Source organism: Coloeus monedula (genome assembly GCF_965178545.1).
Source record: "Coloeus monedula genome assembly, chromosome: 19".
Classification (NCBI taxonomy): Eukaryota; Metazoa; Chordata; class Aves; order Passeriformes; family Corvidae; genus Coloeus; species Coloeus monedula.
In genome coordinates, this window is record NC_138799.1 from 8,526,207 (window position 1) to 8,541,866 (window position 15,660).

The 15,660-nt window shown below is 38.3% G+C and overlaps 1 protein-coding gene across 4 annotated transcripts in view; it reads right to left on the reverse strand.

Moving 5' to 3' along the window:
- Window positions 1-15,660, reverse strand: part of ERN1 (endoplasmic reticulum to nucleus signaling 1) — a 41,232-nt gene that overhangs the window by 21,123 nt on the left and 4,449 nt on the right. For all 4 annotated transcript variants that reach the window (XR_014226971.1, XR_014226972.1, XR_014226974.1 and 1 more), the window contains exons 2-5: window positions 11,342-11,453; window positions 2,733-2,766; window positions 1,714-1,786; window positions 882-954 (exon numbers count right to left, since the gene is read on the reverse strand). Coding sequence is in view for 1 of the 4 variants with exons in the window: in XM_082294158.1 (XP_082150284.1) it covers window positions 882-954; window positions 1,714-1,786; window positions 2,733-2,766; window positions 11,342-11,453 (292 nt within the window). In the remaining 3 variants the exon portion in view is untranslated. The remainder of the gene's footprint in view (window positions 1-881; window positions 955-1,713; window positions 1,787-2,732; window positions 2,767-11,341; window positions 11,454-15,660) is intronic.

The following is a 15,660-nucleotide window of genomic DNA, read 5'->3' on the forward strand; positions in this document are numbered from 1 at the left end:
ATTGGCTGAATGATTTTTTCACATATAAAATCTAATAGTGCTCTGAGTGCAGCAGATCCTGTGAGCTCTAAAACTCAGCTCTCAGGAGACTTGAAGTGCTCATGGTGAATGACAGGAGGTGGGGAAAAAAAAAGTGAGGGTCTACACCTATTAAATTGCTTAAGCATTGTAATCCAAACATCCCATTCAAGACTTCGTGAGCCATGACCTTAAGAATTTCTTTGAAGTTAGTACAGGTATGTCATGTTTAGAAGCTTCAAATAAACATTTTTTTCTCATTTACTGGCAAGACATGAAGTGGAGAATCAGGAGTATTGGCCCTTCAGGAGATTTAAAAAATCCCAACACTAAGCTCACTCTAATCTTCACATATTTTACTGTTGTGATAAGTAACACTCCTTTTTTCCTCCCAAACCCATCTGCAGTTAGAATGAGTCAGGACAGTGAGCCACAAATTTATTATTTGTATTATAAATGAACTGACTGTACCTCAGACAATGGAAGATGTGTAACTGTGGTGCAATGGGATTTCTAATTTTATCTTAATTATCAGGCAGTCAATAACATTTATAATCATAAGAAGATTTTAAGTAGAAATCACATTTTGTTGAGAGACTGCATCTCAAGAAACCAAAAAACCCCATACAGGCCTTCTACTGCTTAGAAAAGGAATTTTCTCCTTCAGGAAAAACAATTGGTATTTAATCACCACACAGTAACTGCGTTCTATATTAATCAGATTTTCTGTCATTGGAAAGATTTACAAAAAACCATAATTAATACCCAAAATAAGGCCTATTTCCTTCAGTCTGTCTGGGAGTCTCCACATTTTGTAGCTGCTGAACATCTTACAATCTAAAAGAGATAAAATTTGAGCTCACCCATGTACAGGATCCCATCAGAACTGCGGCAAGGAGATGCCTGCACCAGCTCTGGGATAGTAAATGGAAGTTTCTAGAGGAAAAACAAACAATAAAAGCTCATCCATATTGATGTGATAGTCTTCACATCTGTTCACAGAAAAGGGTGACAGGTTTTTTTATTGGTTATTTCTATTACTCTATAAATAATATAAATTATATAATATTTCTATTATTCTATATTCTATAAAACCTGGGAATTCAGCCAGAGTAAATACTAAAATATTTACCAATACTGAAGTTCTTAAGGGAAATCATAGCAGCTGCCAGAGGAAAAAAATCTTGTAGAAAGCCAAACATTTTATTTGAATATCGCCACGAAGTTTAAAAATGAAAGTCAAGCATTAGACAGTAGCTGTGGCCTACATGACTAATCTGAAAGGTTCAGCATTTTTGCTTACTAAATCCTATAAAGACACCTTCTAAAGGGGTTAGCACAGAGCATGTATTAATCCTGCTTCTGGCAGATGGTTTTAGAAATGCAAGTATTTGGGTGGGAGTGACACATCTGATTGGTGTTATTTCGGGTACACCTTTCCCATCAAATCATATAGAGATTATTCAGTATTTGGATAACAAAACACAAATTTTATTTGTAATTATCATTACTTTAGCAAGTTACAGAAAAGTCATACAAGGAGACAAGATATGGTGTTGATATTTTCAAGCAGAAATCACTTCCTGACAATCACAAGGTGGCAACATTCTGCTCTAAAAAAATATGTTTTCCTTCTGCAAAGGCATGAGGCTGATCGGGGCACTATTTGGGAGAGAATTTAAAAAATATACTTACAGTCAAGCCTTCACTGTTCTTGCCACCAAGTGTGTACAAACTGCCATCATTTGGGTCTGGAAGAAATGCTGGCCTACGATTTAAGCAGCAATTATAAATGACAAAAAACGTACTGTGCTTCTCAGAGAACAGGAAAGAAACTGTGGTTAGCACTGGCTTTACAGAGAACTTCATCTGACTAAAGTTTTTGAAGTTTCATTTATTAACTGTGAAAACTAAAAAATATAAGGAAGTTTCAGAACTGATAAAACTTAAGACCACTAACGTATTTGAATACTCAAAGATCCAAATGTGGCAGGCAATGACTCAGATGAAAGCTTTTAAACTAAACCTACAAGCTCTTAAAATGACACAGAATTAGAACAAAACGAAACAAATAAACAAAACCAGAGAGCATAAGGAAGGCAAGAAACAATAAAAGAGTTGCCAAAAGTAAATTTGAGAGGTAAAGAGATCCCTTCACCCAAGCTACACAAAGACCCCCAAACAAACTCAAACTAATGTCCATGATTCTATGATCAAAAAAAGAAAGGATGTCACCACTGACTTCAGAGGCGAACTTAAAGCCCCAAATTTTCTAGCTAAATGTGTGGTTGCTGCAGGGACCAATCTGAAGTTACAGCTCAAGGGTGTCATTTGCAGGTTCTGGTTGCGGTGGTGAAGGCTGGAGTTTCCTGTGTTTCACTGTTTTTAGTCTCTGTTTGAGGGGAGTAAGTACAGAACCCAGAATCAGTCCTGGCTCTGTCACTTCACACCTGTCACTCGTGGCACCATTCACAGCCCTGATGTCCAAACTCAGCAAGGGCTCCAGAGAACAGGCTACAGACAGGGTATTTTTCTTAGCTATTATATGTAGCTATTTCTGTCCCTCTATCTGTTCCCCAAACCACCTTAAATTGCCTCCTGTAAAGTGTGCAGTCTGTCTAGAACACAGATGGGTTTGGCTCAAATTAAACCAAATTTCAAGATGTCAAAGAAAATCGAACAAACCATAAATGAGATAAAGGAAACAGACTTACTCTTCCACATGGATTGGCACCTGGAGGACAGGATCTGCACACACAGAGAAAAAAGATGCCAAAATATTGGCAATTAAATCCCTTGAACTCACAAGATACTATTAAAAAATGCCCTAGGGTATATTACCATGTCCCGCAGCCATAGGGAGGAGGAGGAGAGAAGATCCTGCAGGCAGGAATTGTGCAGAAAGATTGATTTATTTAATTATTTTACAAACTCTTTTATAGACTTTTTTCTTCATAGTCTAATTGGACAAAGGATCAGCCACCCCTTGGGGTGATTGGCTAAAATCCTAAAACATCCATTGTCAAAACATTTTTCTACTATACTATAAACAAGACTTTTCAAGGCTGCAGGTGTTTCATTGTTCACAGAACTCTGCTACTATCTCTGTGAGAAAGAAGTGTCTCTCATGGACTTAGAAAATAGCAAGAAAATCCTTGCTAGCAGCATTTTTGCATCCACAAGATACAGGATTAAGTCAGGCCTGCAACATCTCACTCCTTTTAGAAAGGCTGATGCACAGATTGAAAATGAACTGTCAGCAGCCTCCTCTTGTTCCTGGAACTTGGTTCATAAAATGGGAAACTACAAAGCACCTGAGAAAGTCTTGTGAAGTTCTTTGCTCGGTTTTACCAACACTAAATACCTCAAAATTACTAAGACCTTACAAAATCCTGAATCATGGGATTTTCACTCCTGATGCCAACGTCACAGAAGCATCCTGATTTATAGGACATAGTCTACAATTTCCAAGACAAACGTGCTTATTAATGGGTATATTGGCAGAAAATACCTCAGAAGCCAAGAGGATGCAATCCTCCAAGTATCTCCACTTCTACAGGGAAAATCAAACTACACTGGAATGAGTCTGAGTAAGAGGATGAACCATGACCAAGCAAACATTGTTTTTTTCACCTCTTCTGTCTCTGTGCATACATCATGATGCAACAGGAAGGAAATAAGAACAAAAACAATGATGTTTTGAGAGCCTCTGACTGGGAAACTGGCACAGATTCTGGGCAGCCTGAGTGTACTGGGATATCTGCAGAGCTAAGCAAGACAAGAACAGCAAATTCAGGGTTCAGTACACGGGGCTTACAGAATCTGTATCACTCTGCAGGGCATGGCACCACACCAACTGCTGGGTTTGATGGTAATGGCCTGCAAGGATGACCTGGTTTTACATAGATTAAAAAAGCATAACCCCCTACCCAAACAGATCTCTGGCTGCAACGCAGCTGAAAGCAGCAGCCACCCAAAGATGCACAGTTAATGCCAGAGACAGAAAGCAAGCAGGATATGAGGGATAACAGTACAGTTATCTTTATTTCATTGATTTCTTCTTACAACAGTGAGCAGCTTTGTTCAAAACATAACTATATGTCATTTTTTTCTCTTTCAGATTAAATAATGCTCCAGGATACATTCCCAAAGGTGTCAAAATAAACTCCATTTAATTCACTTGAGAACCCAAACGCACATCAAAGGCCTTAAGAATAATTAACATTCAAACAAAGAAGTTTAGTGACTCATCTGTATCTGTCTCTACAGACCAGGCTGCTTAGTCAGACTTTTAGTCCATTAACTACATCAAGCAATTCAGTTCTATCCCTTGTGTGAAGAAACCGGTTTCAGGATGTGTTGGGAGGGACCACCCACTTGTTGATTATACATCAATTATTTCTCAGTGTTTGCTTCAAGTATTCCACAAGCTTTATAATATCTAATACAATACATGGTGACTTACATCATCAGCTCCCCATGTCTAGAGAAAAGCAAGAAAAAAGCATTTGCTGACCATCATATAAAGTGGATTGACTCCAGTTGAGCTGCTGGGTTGAACTACTAAAAGCAACCAAGTCTATGTACTCAGAGTATCCCTAAGTCTGGGTAAAATGACCCAAAAGAAGAGAGAGATATTAAAAACCAAAGACAAGAGGTTTTGTAATCACAAATGTTTCATGGGAAGGGAATGCTCAGTTTTGTGAAAGAAACAGCATCATGAATCAGAGCAAGTGACACCTGGCTCAGTTAAGTAAGACTTAATGTAAATGCTACAAGCACTGTTAAAGGCAAAAGCCAAATAAACGTTGTTAAGTCCCTTGATGAACTGATTACACAGAGAGTGTCTCACTTGGTAAGAAAATAAACTCTCACCTGTGGCGACAGCGACTCTCACCTGTGAGACAACAGCAGCTTCGCCACAGCACTCGGGCAACTCTGTCCTATCCCTAAAAATCTCCTCCAATGATCATTAGGAGTAACAAAGCTGCACAACTTGTTTTTGAAGTGACAATTGTCTGTATATTTATTGTTCAAGTACAACAATGCAGATTTTCTATAAAATCACTTTCTAGTCAACCTGGGCAAGATGTAAGACTAACATAAATAGTTTCTTGTCAGAATAATCTTCAGAAACTTTTAATTTTAATAAAAGGACTATTTCTTCTCTGAATTAAATGGTGAAGTTGTTATATGAAATAACAGTATAAAACTTCTACTGTGTGAATCAATCTCCAACTTTTCTAATTGCACTGTTACTGACAGGACACATCAGCAGAACAAGGAGTGTGATTGCCTCAAACACCTCAGTATTTCAGGGGTTTTTTCAAACAACGATCAGGAAAACATGATCAATTACAGGAAATTTCAAAGGTAGATTATATCTTCTAGCAACTGATCCTAGTTTCTCCATGACATTTGCAGGAGAGTCTGGTTAGTAATGCTTTCCTATAGCTCCCTCTCTGCCCTGAAAATAAGGTGGAGAACAGTAATATGGCAAAGCATTTTTGGGCTAATAGCTTGTTTTCACTTAATTTTCTAAGACTGGGCAATCTATTTTTATCAACCAAAATAAAGTGCTCCAGTTATCTCAAAGATCTGAGATTTTTTGCATGGTTTTATTGCCAACATAGTACCACAATAGCGAAAGGACAACACATGTATCTATGAGCAATAATTACTCACATTCAGCTTTTACCCCTAAGCTTGTATTTCTGAAAGCTGTTGGGAAAATGTCACTTATAACAATTTCCAGTGTCATCAATAAATGTCTCCTACACTTTAATAAACAATGCCAGAAGTCCCATGAATGTCTATGTTTTGCAGTGTTTTTCTGAAGCACTCCTGCATATCAGATGACATGAATTAGTCTTATGGCAAATCCCAAACTGTTCAGTGTGTACAGAAGCATCATTCTCATGAAAGTCCTTGAACTTCTCTTTAGTACCCTGTCTTCAACATCATGTGCTTCATCAGAAGTGAAAAAGATCCTGCTTTTACTTGATTTCTTAGTAACTGAAACTCAATTTATGAGCAAAGATAAAAAAGTGGTAGATGGAACAGATTAAGAAGTTATGACAAAGCAGTAGAAATTTTTTTAGTACTTAGTGGCACATGAACCAAAACACTGATTATTCTGATGGCTACCTGCACATTGAAGTGTTGTGAATGAATTGTTAGAAAGCATTTATGGATTTTTGATTCATTTCCACACATGAGGCTCTTCCCAAGGATGGAGGAGTTAATTTTCTAAAGTGAAAGGAGTTCTCCTCTCACTACTAGCACCATCCACCTGGAAAGACCAGCTGTGGAAAGCCATTTCTCTTCATTTTTAGTTACTGAGGTGATGTAAATTTTCTCATTTTCTTAACACTTTCATGATCTTGAACTCAGGTTGTGGCTCTGCAAAGATCCTTTGAAGACAGACAATGAACTCTTCACATTCACTTTCATGTGGTTTGGGACCTGTTCCAATCTCTATTTCAAAGTTTATTTTGAAATAAGAACACTTTTACATAAAAAGAGAACCTTAAGTTCAATTAATTGTTGCCAGGTCTTACAATAGTTTTCATATGCTTCCCTCTTGTGACTGAAGTCACCTTTTGCTCCTTAAGGGGTCTAACAGAAGACGTTCTTGCAAAAGTCAGAGCACTGAGGCCTTCTCTCCTCTCCAGCTGCTCCCCACTCAAGTGTTGACATGCTGTGACTGGAACCACATCACCTGCTTTCAAAATTCTCTGAACCGCAGCTCCCTGTAATTAGGTAAGTCCCTCTAACAGACCTGATCTGTTCCAATGCCAACAACAGTGGTCATAAACAATGAACAAAGCAGCAACTATTCTGTACTAGAACAAAAGCTTGACAGAGATAATGTGATAAAACTGTGATAAAAATACATCTCTCTCTCCCTCAAGCTTCCATTCCATGTAGCAGGGAAAAGCCAAATTCTTGCAAAGTCCTACAGAAAGCTTTTTCCACTTTCTAGACTATGAAAACAGACGTCAGAACAACTCTGGAGCATAGTGGGGGTGCGTTAGGAAGCAGGACACCATCCTGTAAATATCTCCAGTGCTGGAGAGAAGACTGAGTTTTCTATAGGTATTTCCATGGGTTTCCATTTGTTTTTCCTACAGCCTCCACTAAGACAGATTATGTTACTGATTCCTACATTAAAAACCTACAAGTCAGCACACACCAGCTTCTGCTTTCTGAACTGGTAACCCAGCCTCTGTTAGCAAAAAATTTGTAAAATAACTTTAAGGAAAAAAAAAATTAAAGGGAGATTGATTCTGCATCACAAAGATTTATTCTAGAACTCCAAGAGTTTATTCACAAGTACAGCAGTTATTAGAAACCTGTTAACATAATGTCTGTCCAGTAATTTGGTAAATTATTTGACTCTGTTACACTTCCCCAAAATTAACATCTTGACCTGGCAGCAGGCAGATGTCTCAACCCAGTTTTGGTTGCATCATGGCCAGAATACATTTGTGAGTGGGCAGAAGTATATGACATGTTTTGGATGGTTCTGACCCACACTTTGCATACATATATGGAAAAATGCCTTTTGAAACTGTAATCATATGTTAAATATAATGCATTTGACTTTTCTCCACAATTCACAAATACTTAATAAGATAAATTTGCCCTTTGACCAAAATCTGAGTATTTTTTAATGTACAAGATAAAGTTGCATGTTTTCATCACTGTAATGTGCCCTTAGAGCCAATGACTGAAAAGGAGAAGTGGGAGACTGAAACTGTGAATAAGTCACTGCCCCACTGGAATGAGCTGGAAAAACGGTTTCCTGCCCTGAGGCCCTACCACAAGGTTTGGGCTAACGGGCCAATTTAAACCCATGTCATCCTCATCTGCTGCTGCAGGGACAGCAAATGAAGCTAGAGACACAAACTGTGCTCTGGAATTTGCTGAAAACAATACTGTTCTACAATTGCTTTGTTTTGACAATCCTTATTAATTTACAACTATGCACAAAGATATTCTTTCTTGCCTGGGAAAAACCACTAAAGCAGGACCTACAGACCTCAGATTTGCCCTTTAAAATCTGTATATTGGATCCCATAAATAGATACAGTCTTTGTATCTTTGTCTTATCATGAGAGCCCACTGAAGTCTACAGGTTATGAGTAAGGTGTTGGAAATCAAAACCTTTTAAATTGATTGTGGGCCATCATTTTTTGACTGCTACAGAGAACTGAAGATCATAACAAAATTTCTACTGGCTGTAAATGAGGATCCAAATCTGCACATATTAAATGTTCTTCTGGAAAAATACTTTGAACTAGTTCTTAAGGGAAAGCTTTTAAGGAGCTGGTGAGGGAAAAAAAAAAGAGATCCCTTTGAACAGTACAACAGGACAGAGGGAAGAACAGAGGAACATCCTGTCCAAGAGTAGAGCTTGAAACACTGCAGCCTTAGCATCTCAAATTCAATATTGTGTTCAATAAACCAAGCTCTTGAGTTAACAGAGACATACAAGGTGAGTTTTACAAAGATGTGAGGGAACAGGACAGTCTTAAAATCACACTCTTAAAGCTCACACTAAAATCAGAACTGTGAAATAAAGTCTGACAGCAAAGAGGAAAGCTCTCCCCAGATTCTACCCTGCCAACAGGTTCTCAGAACCATCTCTTTTCTCTGTCTACTTTACTTGCATGTAAACACAAATCTTAAGTGCTGCATCTCTGTACCTTTCAAAGAGGTCTGTAGGAAATGACAGAAGTTGGTTTATTTCCATCAGAAAGAAGTTTCATCCTAAGAAACCTTACTGAGGATCTTACTTAGGATCTTGCTAGTGGCAAGTGCAGAAAACGTGGGAGCCTGTCCCACTGTCACTCACGGCTGACAGCTCCTTGTATTGATCAGAGGTGTCACCAAGAGCCTCGTTCAGCCTCTGATGTGAAATGTGAGCTGCAGCCTTTTAAACGAGTGCCTTCAACACCAGGTGTTTGTGCAGGGCCACAGCACAAGCAAAGGTGTCTCTCAGAAATTACAGGGGAGGAGGAATATGGGTTTTTCTCTAAACTTTCCAACCACTGCCAGCTTTCCAAGGCCCAGGAAATGAGCAGCATCAGCTACCTGTTCACTGAAAAATCCTGAGAGCTGTCAGAGAGCAAGACCCATCGAAGCCAACAGGAAATGAAGATTTTAAGCACCCTCAACAAGTAAGGCCACAGTCTCATCAAACATAACTGCAGGGACACAGCTTATTTCTGACAGTGGAAAGTCCTATTTCTAACTGACCTATTCTTTGCCTGCTTTATGGGCAGCACAAGTATTCTGACTGCCTTTCTTGCCAGCACTCCATGAAGGCAGGAAACCCAAACATGTTATTGTGGTGATAATCATTGGCTCATTTACTCCACATACCTAAGATAAGCTTCAGTGCTAAATTAAAACAAGCCACACATGGCAAGATATTCATGTTTGTTTAAGCACTGCCTGATAATGAACATGGCCTTGTTTTTTTTTTTTCCCAATGAAAATAAAATGTACCTGAATTGCCCTTTGTTAAATACCTTGCTGCTCAAGTGCAGTAATAAAATGTTCCCTTCCTGGTGAGTGCTACTGCAGCACTTCAGGTAACCTCCACAAATTCTCAAAGCACCTGAGCTACAACACACGGTTCATCTGCTGTAATCAGGGTAAAATGGCACCTGCAAGAGCACTGCCTCTCACCCACAAGATGACCACCAACAAATACAGATTTGCAAATATAAATAAACCCTCTCCCATTACAAATTAATTCACCAATTTATATGTATAGGCCCTTGTTTCATGTCACTTAACTAAGTTATCTCAGGAGGCATCTTGGAACAATGATATCGACCACTAGGCTGGGTTTTTTTTTTAATTGACCTTTGTGTGTTGCTCTATTGCACAGAAATAAACTAATGAGCAATAACTGCTTTGCAAAAATCGAGTGAGCACAACTCATGTACATAACATGCAGAATAATATATAGTTAGCAGCAGAGAGAAAACAAAAAGTCCCATAAAACTGGATTATCCAGTCTGGCAGCGCTACAGAACCAACAAGAGTTTTGCAACAATTTTTTTTTTAAACAAGGGAAGTTCCTTGAGCAACACACTCTGATCAAGATCCTTTTCATTACCAACGTGTGTTCATTTCTTCCTCACAAAACCTCTTGCTACTTACTAAGTGTGGATGCAAAGCAATGCCAGTTGTGATACTCTTCTAAACTAGGACTAGGTAGGGTATGTTCATGTCAGTGGAATGACAAAGAGACCAGCAAGTTTTTCTTAGCCTACAGCAACACCAAATGAGGAAGCTGACAACTTGCTTTTAGGCAGAGCTGTTCAGGAAAAGGAGGGGTCTAAATTTAAATAGGAGATGAGAGAAAACCAAGATCCTTCAAGAAAATACTAGGCTTAGCCCTTTCTACTCTAAAAAGAGCTACGAAAGCCTTCTTTGCTCATTTAAGAAGTTAACTTTTTCTCTGGTAGATCTGCTTTCAAATACAAATGGCTTCACAAAGAAGAACAACTGGTTTGTACTGCAGACACCAGATATGCACAATCCATTTCCCACTACTTCAGCTCACCTATTAAATTGCTGGATTTAAAAACAGAGGACAGAATGATGCAGTCACCGACTCCTTCCATTTGACCTTCTAATTTATTTCCAGAAGTGAAGGGAGAGTACTGCTATCACCTCTGCCATACATAATCAGAGTCCCACTCAACAAAATTTGCATCAAATACCAAATTTTTCATGAAGACAGAGCTAGCTCTGCTCAGTAAGTAAAATTACAAAATCACTTCCAGTCACTGAACAATGTTAAATTTCTTTACACAAGTGTAGTTCTTTTATTTAAAAAACTGTGCTGTTCCTAAACATCTGTTATAGAAAAAATCCCCAAGGTTTGCACGATATGGACTGTACCAGTGAATGTAGGGTATTCCAGAGACAGAATCATGCAATCCCTTTGCCTTCAGTTCTACAAGCTGACACATCTATTCTGTTCTATGTTTGCCTATACTGCACTCATTCCCAAAAAGCATGGTACCTACCAATTACACCACTACAGCTTAAACACTCAGGGGGAAAAACCAAAACCCCACAAACCTAAAAAAACCTCACGTAAACCTGGAAAATACCTACAAGTGGAATTATGAAGATGAACATGACCCCAGAAACACTGTAGCTTAAATCTGGAACAAGAGCAAAATGAAAAAGGAAAAGAAAGTATTTACCTCATCCTACAACAGTTGGAATTGCCAAATAATTTGACTGTTATTTCTGCTATTGAGTAGAGGGCATCAGGATACCTCCTGCTCACCTTCTTTTAAAGTCCACTTGATTGCTCCTGTCCTCTTGCTGACAGCGTGCAAACTTCCATCCAGGGTTGAAACAAACAACAGTGTTTCTGGCACAGTTACTGAGCTGGTGTTCTGGAAAAAAAATACTCGTATGATGAATATGATTTTTTACTACAGAGTTTACTCGTAACTGTCAGACAGTACATGGGCTAGAACATCCCTTCTTTTAAAGGCACAGACTGAACAACTTCCTTGTCCCTTTGAATTCAGTGATTTTTAGTTTAATTTAGTTTGCTGTTAACACTGTGGATCTTACTGTGCTAAGTTCCTCCAGAAACAGAAACTGGGATATGCTTTAACTCCACCTCCATTTTCAATTTGATATCAAAGTCTTCTTGTACTAGAGTTAGGAGAGACCAGAGACAGGGCTAATCTAGGAAAGGACTGACAAAAAGACCATGCAGTAAGTTACGAAAAGTACAGAACTTCAGAGCAGCTCAGAGAACCCACATGTCTATGTCAAACCCATGCTCCTCCAAGGTACACAGAACATACTCTGCCAGGTTTAGTCACCTAGAAAAGACAAGACACAGGCTGGGTAGAACCTGGATAAATACAACTGAACAATGACCAATATTCTACTAGGCTGGCTGTGGCTGAGACAGATGGAGCTGCAAGCATTGTCAGCTGCCTCTGAGGAAGGGCAAAATATTTAGGATGGAAGCAGCTTAAAGGCTGGAGGAGATCCATACTGTTAAACCTCCTAATTTTGTTTTTATACCTCACGTCTCCCAGTACTGTCTTTCTGCAGCACAGAGTAAATAACACTGTTTAAGGAATATGACTCATAAGTATGAGCACATCCACAGGCACCTCTGAGAAAGCAGCTGGCTGCGAGGTTCAAACCTCCATTTCACATTCCAATTTATTCTGCCCCTGGGGAACAGTTTAGTGCCACTGTCCTTCCTCCAGCCCAAGCAGCTTTTGAGCCTGGCCATTGCAGAGCAAGGAATTTTATTAAAAGGGCATCACACAAACATGGAGGACTCTGAACTATGCAGTTATTGTGAGAACAGTGAGGTTAAGTCCAAGGTCTTCCATCACACAAAACAGAATAAGCATGTTAATTTAATGTCTACTCTTCTCTTCCTGCCTAAAGATGATCCCAGACATCCTAATGATGCCATGAAGATTTTTGTGTTTTCTTTTATACCCGTTATACCTTTTTACAACTTCTGTATTCCTAGTGCTTTTTGCCTACATTCTTGGACTTGTTTGTCAAGCTAAGAGACTAAACATTTTAGAAGCTTCCTAGCTAGGGATCAGTGTGCCCCAGAGCCCAAGGTCCTCTCCAGAACATATTCTGTAAACCAAGATAGAACCATCCAGGGGAAGGTTCCTTGGGGAGGGGGGCTCACTTGAGCCTCTCTCATTGGGGAATCTTTGATAGATCTGCTAATTAGTAACACCTATAATGTTATACCCAATGTTGGGGGGGCAGAGACAGACTCAGAGATAGCCTCGGCAAGGTGCATCTCGATGCACGACCTGGACGTGTACACCTAAGGATCCTTAAAATAAATACCAAGGTAAAATCCCTTTTCCCCTTCTAACCGTGTATGACTCTTAATTTTAAGACCAAGAAAAGGCATCACTAAGACTGACACATTTCCATTTCCCAGGGCTCAAGTTTTCACTCAAGTAACTTGTCATTTGTAGGCTCTATCTGCATTGCTCATCTGTGTGACACCTGCCACATTTCAAAGTTTCACAGCTAAATATAGTTCTTAACCTACCATATGAAAAGAAAATGTATTCATTTTACATAATTAACAATGTCTTCAATTAATTATATGGTAAAAAACAATTACTGGTCATGTTAGAATTACTGCAAAGCAAAATATTTAATTGCCAAATTAAAACACATGCTTATAGGAATAACTTTCTTTGAACAACTATACATTTTAGTGCAATCCAACAAAAGGATTATACTTTCATGCAAAGCACAGAGCTAAAAGGATAATATAACACAGTATAACTAGTCAACACTCAGGTTGCACCTATAAATATTGTACATGCCTCTTTCCAGTCATAATCAGCTGGAGGAGACAACTGTAAAACACACAATGCAGAAGAAATGAAAGTCAACAATACACAAACCACAGATTAGGAATAATTGCTGGAAGGCCAGAAAAAGAATGGGAGAAGTATCTTAAGACATAAATATAGTTTTCATTACCTGACATTGTTAAATTATGCAGGCTGCACAGCCATCTGCACTTAGATAAAATATTTACATCTGGGATTAAACTTTGCAGTGTTTGTTCAAGCAGGGACAGTGTATAACAGTTCCTCTCACACTGCCCTATAAAAATGCAGCTCAAGATGTTACTGGTCAGAACTGAACTCACAGTATCTTTCAAGCCTAACAACCTGATTGGGTGTAAGAGAAAAGAGGGGCTCTGTTGTAAAGTTATGAGATCTCAGTCATTTGTATTATTACTTCTGTTAAACTACTGTAGCCACTGTATCAAAGTAATTAATGAAAATTTTGTCCTTTAGGTCTTTTTGTACACAAATTCCCCAGACATCTTAGGATGGTGTAGCTGATTTATCATCATTAGTCCAGTTTTCCTTAAATCAGCATTTAACAAGCCAGATTCACTGATTCTGCAACCAGAGGGGGAAGATATGACCCACACTCCACTATCACAACCTTTCAGGCCTGAAAACCATCTTACTGTGAGGCTCAATTTAGTGAAACTGCACCTAGAGTGAAACAGAGTAAATCGAGCTAGAAAATACAGCTGTTAATGACAGGAAAATAAAACTATTGAAGTTCCTTTAAATTGCAGGTGAGAATTTGACACCCAGAAACCAGCACAGAGGCACTGGGATTTCTCTGACAAGGAGATCCTGGCACACACATGCATCATTGCCCTGTAAAATACACAGCTTTTCTGACGCTTTCCCTCACCTCTCCACTAGGTCTATGTTTAAGTTTCACTGCTTCTGAAGGGCTTTCTTATATTCAACCATCAAAGTCACATTGATGTGGCCACTGCAACCCTGTGTGTTGAAGATATCATCTCCTTTGGGGGAAAGACTGAATACAGGGCAGATTTCATTAGCTGTTACCTTACTTCTACATTTGTTTTTGAACACAGATGAAATACATAAAATGCCATTATTAAAAATCTTCCATTCACTCATACTTTTCAAAGCACATGATATCATGCAGTTGACATTACCCAACTCAGTAGCACACTGACCCTGCTGAAGCATTTGACCTAAATTTAAAAAAACCCCAATGACTCCAGATTTAGCTCTGCAATATTGTTCATTTATTTTGTTCAATATCTATGGTAGTCACTTGGAAAAGTCTAGGGAGTTAGTATAATAGTATGGAAACAAGGTTTTATTCTTTCAAATTGTATCAAGCAATAAATACAAAATTGAACAGATTTTAAAATAATTACTTGTGTTTCACCCAGACTGAGAAATTAAAAACTCTTTCTCTTGATTTTATTCATGACTTTTATCAGTAGCAAGAGATTGAAGTATCAAAGTTGCAAACATTGAACAGATTTTATTTTGAACACAAAGTTTTACAATTACTTGGTTAATGGATTAATTGAAGCCTGCGATTAGCACTGCATTGAAACGCTACAAAAATTATAAAAATATGTATGTACAAGACAAACTTGTTTTCATTTTTATGTGACGTATGTAAGAGATTTCTCCACCACAAAAAGATTTCATAATCTCAGTCCTGAGACAGATTATAAAAACTGGTAACACAGATCCTGTCCTCCCACCCTGCAATGGTGAGGTCTCAACTGTTGTGATGCAATGCAAATTCTTAAGAGACTTTTATTTCATATTACAATCTTATTTCTAAGGAGATACAACAACTGACTCCAAGATAAATATGTCAGGACATGAAACAACTAAGCAAAAAGAACTTAATTTAGTGAACAAAGAAAATTAGATAGAAGGAAAACCGGGTTTAGTTCTTCTTTCATTTCATCTGAAACTGCAACAGCATCTATTTTAACACCTACCCTCCCTGGAATTCAGTAAGAACTTCAACTGCCTTGACAGTCTGTACTCATAACAATCTTCCACATCAACAGCAATATGAAGTTAAGGATTTAGAGTATTTTGAAATTACTTGGGGACTGTTTTAGAATTCATTTTATTAATTTAATTCAAAAGACAAATTTTCAAGCTCTCATTGGATTCAAATTTGACAAAAGCCCTAAAGCTAACTGCTAATAATCCATAACAGCCTAAAATTTGTGGCCAAACAGAAAAAGCATTTTTAAGCTAGAATAGA